Source organism: Priapulus caudatus, unplaced genomic scaffold (assembly GCF_000485595.1).
Source record: "Priapulus caudatus unplaced genomic scaffold, Priapulus_caudatus-5.0.1 Scaffold104, whole genome shotgun sequence".
Taxonomy (NCBI): domain Eukaryota; kingdom Metazoa; phylum Priapulida; class Priapulimorpha; order Priapulimorphida; family Priapulidae; genus Priapulus; species Priapulus caudatus.
In genome coordinates, this window is record NW_014577165.1 from 472,597 (window position 1) to 490,413 (window position 17,817).

Consider the following 17,817-nt stretch of genomic DNA (forward strand, 5'->3'; position numbering starts at 1 on the left):
TCACCACCAAAATGCAATTAATTCTAAGTTACCCCATTTCGGACCTATCCTGAAAATTTTATTAATTAATTAATTGGATTCGGATCACCACCAAAATGCAATTAATTCTAAGTTACCCCATTTCTGACCTATCCTGAAAATTTCATTAATCAATTAATTAATTGGATCCAGATCACCACCAAAGTCTAATCAATTATAAGTTAGCCCATTTCTGACCTATCCTGAAAATTTTATGACAATCCGTCCATAACTTTTCCAGTTAGGCTGTACACAAACAAACCAACGCACAAACCCACAAACCAACAAACACACGCCGGTGAAAACATAACCTTCTGCCAACCTCTTGGCGGATGTAATTATCAGTCCCAGGATTTCATTTCTTGGAGATTTTGTGCATTTGACATTCTTTGTATGTGTGTGGGTTTACCAGATAGTCAGTCTATTGTGCTTGGAAATAGCACAGAAGGAGATAGTGGGGCAGATATGTAACAAATAGTTTTCGAGAAATGGGGTAACTTAGAATTGATTACATTTTGGTGGTGATCCGGATCCAATTAATTATTTAATTAATTAATTAATTAATTAATACAATTTTCCAGTGACAGAATTGAGCTGCCTTGGCGGAGGTCTGCGCTCTCCGAGTGCTCTAGTTCCATATGTTATCCACAGATGTTATCATACACAGTGCAATTCCTATCAAGTTCACAGTAATATTTTTTCGTAGACTTATTGTAGATCAAGATGAATTTGATTAGTTCTATACAGTTTCATAAAATGATATCATTAAATAGATAAGATAAATTGCAAGAAAATGTATTTTCTAGGGAGAAGCTGCTCTAGCTCTAACCCTGTCCCCCTCCTTTTGGTAAAAGTCCTGTGATAGAGAAAAAGACCACATAGGTAGAACCGTAAAACATTTAAACACATAGCTCTAGTACTATAGGCCTGTCGCCTGTGGCGAACAAGGGCTATAGTACTAGAGCTATTATAAGTAGGTATCACAGTGACATTTTTAAAGTGCACGAAATTTCTAAACTTTGTGGATTTTATTATAAAGCTCATGAAAAGAAACATTTTGATACCTCATTTGTCACATTTGAAATTGAATGTATACTTTTTGCGATATGCTTATTCAAAAGTAATGGGAAAGGGTCGATTTTGTTTAAATTAACGCATAAGTGATAATCAGTCATATTTGCACAGTCATATCTCAGAAATGCACCCTTCAGTGAAATTGAACTAATGTTATCTTAAACTACCTATGGCATACAACACTCCTATTTTTTCAGGTTGTGCAGAATTTTTATTATTTTTTTATTATTTTTTGAAAACCCCTGTAAAGCATATTTTGTCATGAGTAACAATGCACATTTTTACTAGTTGCGCACAAGTTCTCAATGCATTTTCAAAGCCACATAAATTCAAAACCGTACAGTACAGAGAAGTAATCTTTTGAGACCAAGCAATAGGTATAAAGTTTAAAAGACTAAAAAATATTTTTTTTTATTGTTTGGGATTGGATGGGATGGGATGGGATGGGGTTCAAATGCGATGGGATCGGATCGGATCCCATGAGATGGCATAGGATGAGATGGGATGGGATAGAAGACGATGGGATGGGATGGGATGGCATGGGTGGCATGGGGTGGCATGGGATAGGATGAGATGGGATGGGATGGCATGACATGGCATGGCATGGCATGACATGCGATGGATGGATGGATGGAGGGATGGCTGGCTGGATGGATGGATGGATGCATGCATGGATAGATACATAAATAGATAGATTTTGCGGTATTTTCCTTTCAGCCAAGTGGTCACCAACTGAGCACTATTTCCCCTGCTCACTTATAGAATTGCGCTCTTTGTTTCTTCCCAAAATGTTTTTTTGTTTCTGTTTTCTTTTCAGTTGCATGAAATATTTAACTTCAACTGTGTCACTTACATGAAGTTTATAATTTTAAGGCACGATTTGGTCGTTGTACGGGTATTAGTCTGCTAGTATATATATAAAGTTGTTCAGCCGAATTTGTGTGTTCGCGCATAGCTAGAGAACTCCACAGCCTAGAGGAAAACTAAATATATTTTCAGAATCAGCACAGCTGGGAGGTGGTTCTGGCTGAAACAAAATTTCTCGGAGGCAAAAAAGTTAAAAAGTTAAAAATTTATAAAAATTCTATTCTTCAATAGATGGCATACAGTTTAACATTATACATCACGTACGTGTGAATCCATGGTGTATAACCATAACGACCCCGTAGCCGAATGGATAAAGCATCAGACTCCTAAACCATTGATTCTGGGTTCGAATCCCACCTCGGGAAATGCTTTGTTTCTTTACTTTTGGACTGTTTAGTATTTCTGTTTATGTACTTCTGCCGTATTCACCGTTAATTTCAAAAAAAATTTTACCACATTTAAACGTTTAGTAAAAATCCAGAATAAACTATGGTAGATGATAATGATAGCGCAAACTGACGGGAACACTTCACGGAAGCCTATGTAGGTTACATATCAACTATTTTCTATATAATTTCATTTTATTTTTTTATTTTTTTTTACTTTTTTATTTTAATGACTTTTATCTTTTGATTTCTTATTATTTTTTACTGTTGGGATGGGATGGGATGGCATGGGAAGGCATGCGATGGGATGGCATGGGATAGGATGGGATGGGATGCGGTGCAATGGGATGGGATGGCATGGCATGGCCTGGGATGCAATGAGATGGCATGCCATGGGATGGGATGGGATATGGGATGGGATGGGATGCGGTGCGATGGGATGGGATGGGATGGCATGGAATGTGATGGATGAATGGATGCATGGATGGATGCATGGATAGATAAATAGTTCGATTTTTTGTGGTATTTTCCTTTCAACCAAGCGGTCACCAACTGAGTAACGCCACTGATTTCCCCGGGCAACGCCGGGTATCCCGCTAGTATATAATATAAGATGTTCATTGTCCAGGCAGTTTCAAATTTGTTTCTGGTCACTACAGTAGATATTTTATCATATTGAACAACTTTAGCGGGCTTGTCCTGCTGCCAAGGCAAGTCTATGAGCCCCACAGTGATCAGACATAACGAAAGGAAACGCTTTATTTGCTACGCCAAAGGTTGCCCCAATCCTCCCTTGCGTGCACGATATAATATTCCTAACACACTAGGAGCTAGGGCATGATCGCGCAACATTAATTTTTTTATCGTTTTCAAAGGTCACCGAAAAAGGCAGCTCGCGACACCACCTTTTATGGTTATGTATAACAGAACTTCGTTGGCGAGAAGGGAAAAAGTTTGTAATTGTACCTACGTTTCCTACCACGTGAAACAGTCGCAGAGCCTGGGCCGGCTACTTCATAAAACGAGCCTCAAGGCCACGCGTGACGCGGCGGCTTTTGATGTACACGATCGATCGATCGCGTACTATATCCGGCCTGCGTAGCACGCACGGCTCACACACACACACACTTGCAGCGTCAAATAAACACACACACTGGCCAACGTCTGACAATCTCAAACAGTAAACTAAGCCGTGTCTATAATTGTAAGATAATATAGGCGAGTATAAGATAATAGATCCTATATTATCTTACTCCTGTTACAATGTTATTAAATGAAGGTACTGTTGGACTGTAAAATGAAAATTTGTACATTCTAACCCCCCCTCCCCCCTAAAATTCTCTCTCAACAGATTTAGACGTTTCACAAAATCGACCCTGGGACTGTGAAATCCGCGGATTTTCGATCCGCGGAATATTCTCAGCCCTGGACATCATAGCATGCATGCACGTAGATAAATGATTCAATTTCAGATTAAAGTAAGTTCCACGCAATAGGATTGTATATATCGGGCGCATATATTACTTATAAGTGCCACCTCCAAACTGGAGGTGGCTTTCCGTGATTGAGATAGACACGCCCGCAGACCCCATTACTGGGGTCTGCGTCGGTTCGGACTACTAGTAGTAGTACTAACTAGCTGCACAACTCTGCATCCACAGGCACAGGTACATAAACTAGCATGTCGTGTGCGTTGCAGTGATATTACCACACGCCCACCTGGGTGAAACCTTGGCAAACAAACGACCATGCGAATTTGTACACCTGGGTCAGCCTGAATTCCTTTCTTGAAATCAGATAGGGCCTACACTTCAAAATCTAGGTACCACCTCTAGCAAATGAATCACACATGGGCATTTAAATTTTCAGATAACCTACGTTCTTAAGTACTGCATAGATTAGCTATAGTACTATAGCCCGCGGATAGCTGCCGCAGGGCTATAGCACATTCTGCCATAAATGTAATAACACCAAATGCTCTAACTAGTCTAACCAAAAATTTATCCCCAAAACGCAAAATGATCGAGCTTTTTAACACTTATCTATCAACATGGATATCTCACCTATCTTTTTTAACACTTTCCACAACTTTCCACCAGGTATTTATGCATTTATTCTAGTAAAAGTCTTAGCACTACTGGTGTTTCGTTTTCAAATGCCGTTGCTCTGCTTATGTGTGCATGCGTGACGTGACCCAAAATGTACTAGGCTGAATCATAGCTCTAGTACTATAGCCCGCTTACATTAACTGCCGCTGGGCTATAGAACGACCCATAGGGCATGCGATGGACCAACTTATCCCCGATTATATCCGGCTATAAAACGTCTGTGGTAGGCAATTAATGCCTCTTATCCGAAGTGAATATGTCTTAAGTTATAGCCGCTACTAAAATTGAACCTCTAACTATCGTTGCAATGGTATACTTGTGGTATTTCTTGTGAACGAACATTCAATTTTGCGAACTTCAAACGGCCATTTCTGGCGGCGCTGCAGCAGCGCCAGTCAGCGAGAACTATGTATTTCCGCATGTGGAGGGGTGGGTGGGTTGGGGTGATTGTGGACAAAAACACTGTTGTTGTCAAGTAACAAATTAAGCGATCAAGAGATTATAATATTAGTTTTGTCATGAAAGATGAACAAATTACTATTATTAATTTGTTACTTGACAACAACAATGTTTTTGTCCACAACCAACACAACCCGCCCACCCCTCCACGTGCGGAAATACATAGTTCCCGCTGAATGGCTGGAGTAAGTTGGTCCCGAGCATTCGTAATGGCTGATGCTATAGCCCAGCGGCAGTTAATGTGAGCGGGCTATAGTACTAGAGCTAGCTGAATCATAGCTGCCCATGTGTTTTGTCTACATTTCGGGTGACGTCACGCGTGCACACATAAGCAGAGCAACCGCATTTGAAAACGAAACACCAGTAGTGCTGACTTTTAGGAATAAATGCAAAAATACATGGTGTAAAGTTGTAGTGTTCAAAAAAATAGGTGAGATGTCCATGTAGATAAATAAGTGTTAAAAAGCCCGATCATTTTGCGTTTTGGGGATAAATTTTTGGTTAGACCAGTTGCCGTTGGAGCATTTGGTGTCATTACATCTATGGCAGAACGTGCTATAGCCCTGCGGCAGCTATCCGCGCGCTATAGTACCTAGTCCGCAAATGCAGACGTAAACTCCGCTTTGCTAATCTGAGGGTGCGGGTTTATCCATTACTGGGGTCTGCGTCGGCTCGGACTATATAGTACCGTACTAGAGCTATGCATAAATAAGATAAAATAAAAACAACATCTGCAAATACAAGGATTTTTTTAACAAAATATAAATAACGTGCAGTGAAGAATGGCATAGTCGTAACATCGCCTCCACCCTGCAATATTCGTGACGATAAACCCTATCGGGTGTCCATTTGTTATTGCCCGTGTTGTGAAACTGCTCTAGTGTCGATGACCATTTTTGGTATCATATGGCATGATAATTGATACGTACCTACGCCACGGCAATGGGGCAATACGGCTCGCGCCTCGTCATCGTAAATTAGCAAGCATTACTGGCAACGCAAATTTATTAAACGAAAATAGAGTATAATTATCATAAAAGATTATCAAACCTTGTGTTAGGAGTGAGTTGGAGAACTTATAGTGTTGGGCAAACACTTTGAAAGTACACGAAGCGAGTGAAGATGGCTGCGTTGTATCTATCACGTGACTAAACCCTGGTACACACGAATCCAGCCGCCGAGTTTTATCGGTATCTCATCTGTATTATTTACGTTATCTTGCACCTGCCTCTTATGACTTCTCGGGCGGCCGAACTTGGTTGGCACTTGCAGGTGTAGACCCTATGTATGTTTTGCAAATTTTGCATTTGTGATGTTTAGCGATTATAATGATAGTTCAGTTGTATGTTTCTTCCTCAAACTCTAGTTATTACTCATACGAGTACACCAAGTAGGCACAGCCACAATCCAGCTGGCACTGTTAGTGTTAGCTGTAACTTGTTGGTTGTTGATGCCGCATGACACCCGACCTGATTATAGTCATTGTAAAATGTTAATTAATAATTGTAAAATTAAAGCTTTTTCTACCACAATTAATGAATTATACTGTCGATTTTAAAATTAAGGACACTACCCTTACATTTGCGAAAATGAGGGGTGGAGACCTAAAATAGGATACTGCCCAATGCCGTGCAGTGTTGATATGTCTATTTCAGTATTTGATCAAATTTGTCTCTCTGTCTTTGATATCATACATATTCCCTTAAACTCGAGTCTAGAGTCTAAGACTTGATCATTACGAGGTTATGAGGTACTGGTTAAAGGCCTTGTCATGATATGGGCAAAGAAATATTGTGCGCGTAGAAAAATGCACCAGAAACCCTAGATACAATAATGTAACCCAACAAGAGTAGGGTTACACTTACAACGCGAGCCTATTCTTTTCTTTGGAGGAGCCCCTGAGTGATTCACTCAGGGCAGGTTTATGGTGCGTTTTTCGAGACCAGAACTTCCAAACTGGGTTTATTCTAAACACGAACCTTTCTCCGCTATCCTGGGACTTACTATGTATCACAATACTCTGTATTAAACTAAAAACATACGCATTCCCAATCAGCATAGCGTTCGGCTAACTTCGGCTCCAAGATCGAATGCATCATGGGATGCCTGCTGTCAGTCATGACATCACCCAAGCCAGCATGTCAGGCAACACAGGAGCCGAACTTAGCTGAATGCTATGCGCAGTGAATTACCAATCCATCTCCTCCAAAGAAAAGAATAGGCTTGCGTTGTAACCCTACTCTTGTTGGGTTACATTATTGTATCTACAGAAACCCAAGTGGCAGGTGTTAGCTAGCATTTTAGCTAGCGTTTAGGTGTTGCTTTGTATCACTACAAGTATAACCAATTCACTATCACTGTTTCAGTTATTGATAATGACTACACTATTTCCACGTGAACTTGTATTTTCATGAAACATTCGTCAAATATATATGTGAAAGTTATTGAAAATATTGTGCAGTATCATAATTAATCAAATAAAATGTAATATGTAAATATAAACATTTCTATCAGCAATCCTTTTATGATGACAATGATTTTCACAGTGATACAGCTGAGTAGTGGCGCTATGGAGTCTGGCACTAGAGCACGCCTGGTGATGAGCCCAGAGGTCGCTGAGCTCCGAAAGCGATATGTGACGAAGAAGAAGGCAGACTTGCTAGAACAAACGATCGGAGACAAGCGGCTCCCAAAAAACAACACAAAGTTCAACTTTGCCGGAATTATGGCGGCTTCGCTTCCCCTAATCATTCTCACTGGCTTACAGGTATGCTAGATTTGTTTCCAGTGTCATGACACCACGTTGAAGGTGCATCGCTAAATAACAATATTGAGATGTTTGTTGTGTAGGCATCTGATGTAGGATAGAATGAAAATTGAGAATTATTGTAAAAATGATCGGTCCTAAACGATGAATTTGCATAGCAACCGTCAAATTTTCGATATCACCATGTATTAACTCTTAGTAAGTATTTTAAATTTATTTCAAAATTAAATTTATTTATTAGCTCATCTGACATAGTCAGATGCAGCTTGTAGAATCGCATGATCGTCCGTCCGTGCGAGCGTCCGTCCGACAACAGTTGGGCACAAATATTAACCGCTCGACGTACGGTCACGATATTTGGGACGTTGGGGGGAATCGTCAAAACGAGTTGGGATGTTGAAGCTGGGGGTCAAAGGTCAAAGGTCAAGAGGTGTAAAAGAAGGGGGAACATTCCCTCCTTAACTTAAGGTATAGGGAGGAAATGCAGAATTGCGGCACAAATCTAAACGGCTCGACCTAGGCTCGTGATAGTCGGTGTATAGCATCATGGTAGGAAAAGCCATCACTGTGCCGAAATTGGAGGTCACAGGTCAAAGGTCAATGGGGCACAGGGAAGATTTTAGACATTTTCTGAGGACATGGTCTGACGGAGCGATTGAAAAACTTTTTTGTTTCAGCGGTGACCTAGCATTTTTATGGCTTTATTGAAAGGACCATGAAATGTACTTTCTGCTGACATGCGAAGAGTAAGTGTCGGATAACCTTTTGACCCTCAAGAGGAGGGTTAAACATGGATTTGTTGACTGTTAACAAAGGACTGAACTGCTTTTGCCATTGTGGATGTGAGGCTACAGTTGCACAGTTCAATTGCAAAGGCAAATGTTTGTTGAACAAGGTTTACGCGCCTTAAATCATATTATTTTCTAAAGCAGTCTGTATTAGCAACCTGAGTAGCACCCTGTAATAGCAGACTGTAATTAACCCTGAATGCTCGTGTGTGTAAGCAAAAACATGGGGGCAGCTTATTACGCATGCATGGGGGTGAACTGGCACTATTCTAATCATAATTATTGCCTGGCAACCTGCAATGCAGATGTGTTAACTCACAGCTGAGCGAAATTCTCGTCTGCCTGAATATACTTGGATTTCAGCAACTCAATGGAGTGAGGTTATCACGCACGAAGGGTGATGCCATCTTTGGTTATTGATGACACTTGCACGCGCCATCTCGCGGCAACTGCTTTTGCTATTAGAGCCCCTTCCACCCGCCCCCTCCCCCCACTCTCCCCCCATCACCATTACGCTCGTGCTCAACGCATATCCATGATAACATGTTAATATATAGAGAAGTAATTAAAGTTACACAGCTGTATCTTTATTACTGTACTACCGGTATAGCAAAGCATAGCTATCATAGATTTTAGATCTGTATTAGTAGTATCCTAGATATATGCTCCGAGCGCGAACGCGGTGATGGGAGGGTGCTCTTCATTCGTTTGCCAGTGAGTTTAGCATCAGAACACCTGCCGTCAGGTGAGCGCTGTCGCTCTGCGGCACTTGTATGAAAAAAGAACCGTATGTGGCATTATAATTTCGTATATATTTTCGTATTCACACTGCATCCCTCTCTTTATCCTTGGACTCATGGAGACATGTACATTGCATTTATGCTGCTAAGCAGCATGGCTCCAATATATAGTCTTGTAATAGACCGTTATTTGCGCACAGGCGTTTAGTCTCATGGCTTCCTTGCACTACTAACCGACGATTTCTCTGTGCAGATTTAGCAACAAATGCAGGGAGCTTTATATGAAAAAGAACCATCTAGACCTTATATATAATTCCAAATTCATAATCACTTCCACTGCATCTTGCTTTCGTCATGCTTGTGAAGTCGCATACTTTACGGTGCTAGCTGCTGCTCATCGACTTGCGTCTTCTTCGTGCAGGTTTATCAGGAGATGCAGGAGCACGGCTACAGCTTTGAACACTTCTACCAGACACACTTTGGCAGCGGCGTGAGTTCCACTACTCACAAGCGACCTGATCAGCTGAAGGAGTGGGGTGGGAAAGTCCTGCCTAATGGCTACAAGGGAGACGGCATTCACAGACGACTGAGACTCAACAAGAATGAATACCTCAAACTTTATGATGCAAAATGGTAAATGCTCCAAACTACCTGATGATCTTATTCACATGGCATGATGCACAACATAGTTAATACCAAACTATCAAATGGCAATGGAAATTTACGATGTGATAGAGTGTTTTTAGTTATAAATACTTGCTGTCATCTAGTGTTTGTCTTTTAAATCATGTATCAAATACGTAATATGCCCATTTACAGACATGTTGACATTGGAAATAGATAAAAGAAAAAACACTGTCTTCTACTGTCATTATATTATTAGTGCCCTAACAATGCAAGAAACTCAACAACAATACTACTAAATATAATATTATTATTGTTACCGTTATTATTGTTACAATACTAACAATTCCTCTATATACGTGTATAGGTATAGTAACTGTGTAACTTTGTAACTGCAGGTGTGTGTGTGTGTGTAAATTACTGTTGCAGGCCTGTCATGGTGACTGGAGTAGTTAAACACTGGCGAGCGATGAATTGGAGTGCAGAGTTTCTCTATAGCTACTATGGTCAGGAGAAAGTAACAGTGAAGAGAGTTCGGGTGAGTTCATATATGATAATCGCCAGGGCTCGAATTAACCGACGGCACCGACGGCAATCGCCGTCGGTGCCCCTATCAATCGCCGTACTGCCCCTGAAAATCCAACCCGACCGATGGCAGTCACCTGCCTTGCCCTTTTGTGTAATTGCCGTCGGTGCCCTTTAATCTACTGCCCTAGTTTCGTTTTTAGTCGAGTCAACATAACACGTGCGCGTGCGTGCTGTCGTTGCAATGATGAGCTTAAAACCGATAGTCGCAGGAGGGAATAATAACAGCATCGGATAATTATTCGCTCCTGATAGCGGGCATGTAAAATTTCTTGTTACTGTACTTCCATTAGCAGAGGGGGGTACAGGGGTCGGTGTTACGGTGTAAGCTTACATGGGGGCATATTGTTTTGTACATTAAAAGCAAGACGATGTTGATGTAATAATTTGTTATGAGTTTTCCTTTATTTTACAAAAGTGTCTTTGTGCCCTTCTCAAATTTTGAGAGTTGCCTTGGTGCCTTTTAAAATTGCCTCTGTGCCCTTCCATTTTAGAGAAAATTCAAGGCGATTTCTCACATGCCCTAAAAAAATTGCCTTGCCCTTCTCGTCGCTTAATTCGAGCCCTGATAATCGCATGAGGTGGATCCAGGATTCTAGTCTCGACAGATCAATGCTGGTGGTGGCCGTTTACTTTTTTGCTCGAGGAAATTTATTACTATCTAGGTATGAAGAGTACATACTGTGTTGAAGTGAGATATCTTCTGGTGACCTTTGACAGGCTGCAAGGCTGAGAGAGACGCACATAAAGCGAGTGTGTTATGATCGGTGCTTATCATTTCATTTTAGGGTAAGTCGAAAACTGCGAACGAAGTCATAGTGAAGCTGGAAAAGTTTTACAAGAGCAGAGACAATGTTTCTACAGAACGGTGGGCTCTGACCGAAGATTCGACGTTCTTCTACAGAAATCCGGAGCTCACAATGGACATTGGAAAATTTGTGAGTCCATCTTCCATCTAGTGTGTTTATCTTTTCATCTTGTATGTTGTGGGAATAAGGGTATTTTCTAGACGCTAGTATGTCCTGGGCGGGATTCAATGCGGGAATTCATACCATACTCTGTATCCCATGAGACCTGCCTTCGTAGCACTTTAAGTCTTACTATAATGTTCATGCAATCTGATATCGTTAGAAAAAATCAATTTCAATACTCATGTAAAATTTTCAGCTTGCTTGGTATTTTAAATTTTTCTAACATGTGTTGTCGAGTCGAGGAGATATCTGCAACGATGTTCTGTTAATTTCTGACATTCATTTGCATCTAATTGCCAGGAGTACATCCAGGAGAACTTGTTTGGTAGGTTTCCGGAGCATTTGCAGCCGTGGGAGGAGCAGCTGCAATGGGGGACAGCATTTTCTAAATCAACCCTGCAGATGGATCCGTATAACCGAACCAGTTTGCATTTTGTCTTGTCTGGGAAAAAGGAATGGAAGGTGTGTACTTGATCACATTTGCAAACAAATCTGCATCTGAGAACACATGCATGCTGCAAAAATACACTCAAATTTGTATATAAGGGTGACTCAGTGGAGTTCCCAAAAGGCCTCTTGGTCAAGCAAAAATTTTAAACAGGGTTGTCATGCAATTCATGGCTATGTAAAAAGTTACTCTCAGGTTGAAGTTTTCTAATTATTTTCAGCAGGTAATACATGGCACACTGTAAACCCACTAGTCTGAGCTTTCATGGTTATAAATTTGCACTGGCACCAATGGTCAGTGTTGTTATAGTGTAAGTGGATTTTTTAACCTTTTTTTGAAGGAAATTCCTGTATTCGTGCCCTGTACCAAGTAACTGTGGTGCCCTAAAACATCTGATTAAACACTAGGCAACATTTGCGTTGCTCTAGGGGTCGATTCGAATCCTGCACTTGAGAGGCCACCTCTGTGTAACGTGTGCTTAACTAGTGTTGTGTGTTACAGCTCTATTCTCCCGGACATGATGCATACTTATACGCTAGCGCGCGACCGACGCCAGATATGCCACTGCGTGTGCTGCGATATACCAGGTAAGCCATTTAGCTTCTACAATTACTGAAATACTACATTATTATTATGTAGAAAAAACACAGATAGCTTGGCAGCTGATATCTGCGATCAGTGAGTGTGCTGGGTATGTTTCTGTGTTAAAGCAGCTAAGGAGCCCGTTTCCTTTTCCCACAGAGCTGGATTTCACCTGCTTAAGCTGCAAGTTTTTTGTCGTTGATGTTGTTTTTCGTTGATGTTGTAAGTTTGTAATAGTGCAGTGAAGTGAGGGTTTTTGTTACAGTCCCATTGACGCGTTCAGTCCTGACTACAGCCGATACGGTCTATTCCGCAATGCTGTTGCGATGGATGTGATGCAGGGAGCAGGAGAACTCCTGATCATACCTGCAGGGTGGTACTATCAGGTGTGTTTCCATTGTTTGTGTGTATATATTTTTTTTTTTTAATCTGTGGCCTGCAGGCCATATTATTAGCTCACCTTGACATCGTCAAGCTGAGCTATTGCCATGGGTCGTCGTCCGTCGTACGTCCGTCCGTCCGTCCGTCAACATTTGGCTTCGGTCAACGATAACTCAGGAACCGTTTGACCCACAATATATAGCGCCAAATTATAAGCTAGGGCATCTTCTATAATAATATATTCGATATATAGCAAGTGACGTGACTAATCGATGTGCGCTGTACAGTAATCAATAATTTAGGATTGCAATATGCTTGTATTTCCTCTTGCGTTTTACTGCGGGGTAACGCTAATTTTAACTTGTAATAATGAGGTAGGTTGTTTAGAGCCACGTTGTTGAGGGCGCTCTTGCTTTTATAGCACCCGCATCCTTTGCGACATACTATAACAACTCTCGCTTACAGATCGCAGGCTATTTATGCTTGAAACATTGACGATTGAGCCTTCGGTCCTGGTCAGGTGTGGTACAGCCAACATGATTAGCTGCAACGCCGACCTAGACAACCATAGTAAATCATTATAATAGGCCCAGGCTACGCGTCCGGTCATATATTTTATATGTGAACCCAACTATATATTTTTTTTTAAACAATACACAATAAGTTTTACAATAATATTATATACCTTTAGGTATTTTATCAAAAAAACGAGTTTTTGTAACTTTTGAAGCAATAGTAAATTCAGTAAATTTAACGATTTGTAAGGGGGCGTGGCCTATATCGTGACGTGGATTTGGGAATCTGTGCTGAGCTTTGTAATGGATGACCGGACGCGTAGCTACTGCGTTATATATATGTATATGTATAGATATTTTTATATATATATATACAAATTTTAACATGTGTATATATTTTCCTCTCCTTTGAAGCCCTACCCACTTTCATAGTGAATTAGGTTCTTTGATGCTTTATATATATTTTATGAGTTTATGCATAGCAGTGTGCATACAGCAAGACTGTTGCATGTGAACGGCTTGCAATAATGGTTTTATGAGCTACCACAAACAGATTTTGGTCTAAACATTTCTTAGTCACTACAAATAGACACTCTCTCTTTTACGAATGTGGTGGCGATGTTGCAGGGTCGTAATGCTGAGGACACGTTGGCCGTCTGCGTGGGTCTGATGACAGAGAATAATCATGACACTGTGCTCGAGGAGATCTTGAAGGAAGGTCACGTAGAGGAGGTCCATCTTCCCGAAAACTACGAGGCCTATGCGCCGGAGGAGAAGGTAAGATGCCCCCTACCACTCTGCCTATCTGTTGGTTATATCACTGCAGTCACGCCTGCGTTAGCAAATGCATTTATATAGAAAAGGGACTGCCTATCACAACCACAATGCAGTGATTTAGCCTTTATCAAATAGTTGTTGGCTATTTTAGCTGGTAAACATCAAGCTGTGGGCTGATGTAGAAATGCCAAGTACAGTTACCCCTTAGCTCCAAGAAACGGTACTGCTAGGGTTAGAATACCGTAGACAATGTATAGACAATCCGTCGCACAGCCTGGCGGGCTAAGTTACCCCTGTGCTAGCAGAAACCTCTACAAAATGGACACTTGTAAATATCTATAAAGAACACTTTTGGGGTGTCTCTTGAGTGGTAGTTATACAGTAAAGACACCTCTATAGAACAAAGAGTTGCAGCTGTATATAAGGGGCACTGTTGGCATTTCCTTTGAGGGCCAATTTTGCAATGAAACCACAAAATTTTCAGCAGCAACACTACATAAACAGATCATAACAGACAGAAGGCTAGCATCTTTGAAAGAGTCGTCCGTTACTGGGTGTCATATTGTTGTACAGTTTTATGTGGAAATAATTTGCGGGTTTTACTATCTTGTGCACCACCCTCCTCTGTTGCAGGTGGATTTGGTAATGAGTCTGATGCCGCCGCAGGTTATCGAGGCAGCTAAGCTAATCAGAAAGGAAGCTCTACGAAGAGTGAGCAGAAGTAGACGTTGAGGGTGGTGATGTAGGCAGCAGGTGCCGATGTAGCTTACACAACGTTCTTACAGGTCATAGAAAACATGGAAAATCCTGGAATTTAAAACTGACATTTTCGAGGTCTGGAATATTATGGGAACCTATTGGAAAATTTCTTGGAAAATGTGCTGCATTATGTGTACGTGCTCTAACTGCACAACAAATCACGTGACATTCACGTGTAGCTTGTCAAATTACATGGTGTCGCTGTGCAAATGTAGGCCATCCAATCACGTAATATCTACGTGTAGCTTATGCAATCACATCATAGTTGCTTGTCGCCTACACAGTCACGTGATATGACATCCACGGTGTAGCTTATCCAGTTCTGTGCTAGCTGCTTGTAGCTTATCTACTCATGTGATGCTCACTTGGTTGTATGAATTTTTGCGTGATTTTTACATCGTCTTCAGCTTTCCATTAAACCATTGTGCTAATGAAATTGAAAACCGTTGATGTTCCTGAATGAATCGCATCGGTAGGTAGGTTGAGTCTTTTAGTTACATTCAGCATAGCCCTCGCTAGACTTAGGATGAGATTAAATGAGATTAGAACAAGGAGGTATGACTATTTCCTCACCTTGCTGTGTAATCGAATAATGTGGTCTGTTATTAATAGTGTGTGTGTGTCACATTGGTTAAATATTATGTAAGTGTGTAATGTACATATATAATATATCAAATATGAGAAAGCATTGCAACTGAGGAAACGTTTAATGATATAATTATAAAGAGTTAAATTATGTGTTTGTTGTACTTATATGTATATATTATCTAGTCATGTTATACCTTGACCCACTTTCGTTATTACTGTGATTTAACTAGTTCTCATCATTTTCATCATTTTCTGTGTGCGTATGTAGGTTACTGCACAATGATATTATTATATATTTATTTATAATTGGAATTGTTGCTTCAGTTTCAAGGGTATGTTTTATTTGAAACTGGGTGATTTTATGTTGTTTTTTTATCTATTTAATCTTTTTATTCATTGTTGCTATATTTATCTGTTGAGTGTCCAGGGCTACGTTATCACATATAAGACACACTATAAACGTTTGTTAGTGTATAAATAAAACTTTTTAATCACAAGTCACAGTGTTGACATTTTTTGTTCCCATTTGAAATTTAGTACAGGTGTGTAATTGAGTCATAAATGGTATTTTATTCAAAAATCGTGTATTCTGTAAACATGATGTGTGAAAGACCTCCTCCTATGTTACCGAGTTGTTCTCTCCGTTGTACACCCATGCACCCCCTATACACCCATGCACCCCCTACATATTCTACCTTCCTTATTTTCCTTCAGCTCTTACTCTCTCTTTTCTTGCTTCCTTCTCTCTATCCCCATCGCTCTCTTTCTCTCTCTATCTCAGAGAAAAGATATGTACATATGTTCTTTTCTCACTGTGTCTCTCTTTCTCTCTTCTCTTTGTTTTCCCTCTGTATTTCTCTCACCCTTCCTCTCTACCCCAGTTACCACTCCCTCCTGGCTTCTGAACCGTCTTGACTCGTGTCTAGCTGCTATGTGTATTATGTGAGCAGGAGCAAAAAACAGCAACATGCAGTGTTAAATAACGCCAATGTGCGGCCGGCTTCACTAGTAAACTAAAACTATTCATAACATTGACGCATATGACTATTAACGTCTTTCCTTAATCGTGGTTTTTCTAAATGTTCGCAATTGTAAATTTAATCGATCACTTGGTAAGACTAATATAATTATATAATATATATATATATAATTATATAATTATATATTATATATATATATAATTATATATAATTATATGCAAACAACGTTAGTTAAACTACTTCCCTGCTTTCTTTCCCCGGCATTAATTTCCGCCAAGTATTGGCTTCATAACGTTTCATCATCTTCACTTTCACTTCCTCATCTCCCTGGACGTGACCTACTAATATGGGCACATTGCATGGCGGCCACCATCTACAGGTATAGTTGCTCCAGTGATGAAGGAGGAATCACTAGATGCGAGGAAGGCTATGACACGCGCGACTTCTATCGGTTGTCCCGTGCGACCGAGTGCGTGGGTCTTCCGACTGTGCTCCAGAAACTGAAAGCAATACCGTGAAATATATCATCTCTGCACGACTATCACATAGATATTATGAACTAAAAACTCCATACGTGACGTACGTATCCCCCTGAGTGATAACCACACTTCTTAGATATTGTTTCGCGCGGTGGGCCAAGCTAGACTAATAGGCGTGCCCTCCTAAACGTCGATTTTGCGGCACTTCGATGTCTTTTAGATAATCCTATCGCTACAATGGTTAGCCATAGTTGCCCGTCAATCATGGCAGATGGATAGGTAACTTACGTGATCGACCGAATTTGGTTAACGATTGCACTTAAATCGTATTAACGTTTGCAAAATTGTCAGCTAACTACTAATAAGAAATGCTTACCTTGGTATAAGCTTCAGCATCAAGACCTCCTCTTCGCTGCAGCTCTGTGACAATCACGCCAGGGCTATGAAACAATGAACGAATGTTTCAGTTTCTCCCGGTTTATGCCTTACCATATATAACGCACGCACGCACGCACGCACGCACGCACGCACACACACGCACGCACGCACGCACGCACGCACGCACGCACACGCACACACACAGTAGAGGAAGTATATTATGCTCAACACTAACCCTCATCTCTCGCGCGCTCTCGCTCTCTCTCTCTGCGCGCGCGTGTGTGTGTGTGTGTGTGTGTGTCTCGCTCGCTTGCGCGAATTAATTAACCAGCACAAAATTAATTTATTAATATCAATCAATATTATTTACTTCCCTCACTATGCATGCTAGCTGGTCACACTGACTTTACATACTTCGCAGCATCCAAATATAAGACGATGTTACGTGTGGGAATTTCTGGCTCTCTCTCTCTCTCTCTCTCTCTTTCTTTCTCTTTCTCTCTCTCTCTCTCTCTCTCTCTCTCTCTCTCTCTCTCTCTCTCT

The 17,817-nt window shown here is 40.8% G+C and overlaps 3 protein-coding genes across 5 annotated transcripts in view; 1 reads left to right on the forward strand and 2 right to left on the reverse strand.

Moving 5' to 3' along the window:
• LOC106805185 (PERQ amino acid-rich with GYF domain-containing protein 2-like) overlaps positions 1 to 6,053 on the reverse strand; it is a 45,168-nt gene extending 39,115 nt beyond the window's left edge. For all 3 annotated transcript variants that reach the window (XR_001393404.1, XM_014806683.1, XM_014806684.1), the window contains exon 1: positions 5,963 to 6,053. The gene's annotated coding sequence lies outside the window, so the exon portion shown is untranslated. The remainder of the gene's footprint in view (positions 1 to 5,962) is intronic.
• A 114-nt stretch (positions 6,054 to 6,167) lies between these two features.
• LOC106805178 (F-box protein At1g78280-like) lies at positions 6,168 to 15,934 on the forward strand. Its single transcript, XM_014806674.1, has 10 exons — positions 6,168 to 6,184; positions 7,459 to 7,679; positions 9,629 to 9,840; positions 10,261 to 10,369; positions 11,205 to 11,354; positions 11,688 to 11,849; positions 12,337 to 12,422; positions 12,683 to 12,803; positions 13,941 to 14,090; positions 14,724 to 15,934. The coding sequence occupies exons 2-10, from the start codon at positions 7,482 to 7,484 to the stop codon at positions 14,820 to 14,822; spliced, it is 1,287 nt and encodes a 428-aa protein (XP_014662160.1). The 5' UTR covers positions 6,168 to 6,184; positions 7,459 to 7,481; the 3' UTR covers positions 14,823 to 15,934.
• Positions 15,935 to 16,758: 824 nt separating this feature from the next.
• The window catches only part of LOC106805177 (3-oxoacyl-[acyl-carrier-protein] reductase FabG-like), a 6,196-nt gene continuing 5,137 nt past the window's right edge, over positions 16,759 to 17,817 (reverse strand). The window contains exons 4-5 of the mRNA XM_014806673.1: positions 17,273 to 17,336; positions 16,759 to 16,917 (exon numbers count right to left, since the gene is read on the reverse strand). Coding sequence (XP_014662159.1) covers positions 16,759 to 16,917; positions 17,273 to 17,336 — 223 coding nt within the window. The remainder of the gene's footprint in view (positions 16,918 to 17,272; positions 17,337 to 17,817) is intronic.

Excerpts from the sequence above, each read along its gene's own strand:
- LOC106805178 (XM_014806674.1), top strand. The coding sequence starts at position 7,482 with ATGGAGTCTGGCACTAGAGCACGCCTGGTGATGAGCCCAGAGGTCGCT. Across the intron at positions 9,841-10,260 it reads AAACTTTATGATGCAAAATG|GCCTGTCATGGTGACTGGAG; the intron begins GTAAATGCTCCA and ends TTACTGTTGCAG. Across the intron at positions 12,804-13,940 it reads CTGCAGGGTGGTACTATCAG|GGTCGTAATGCTGAGGACAC; the intron begins GTGTGTTTCCAT and ends GCGATGTTGCAG.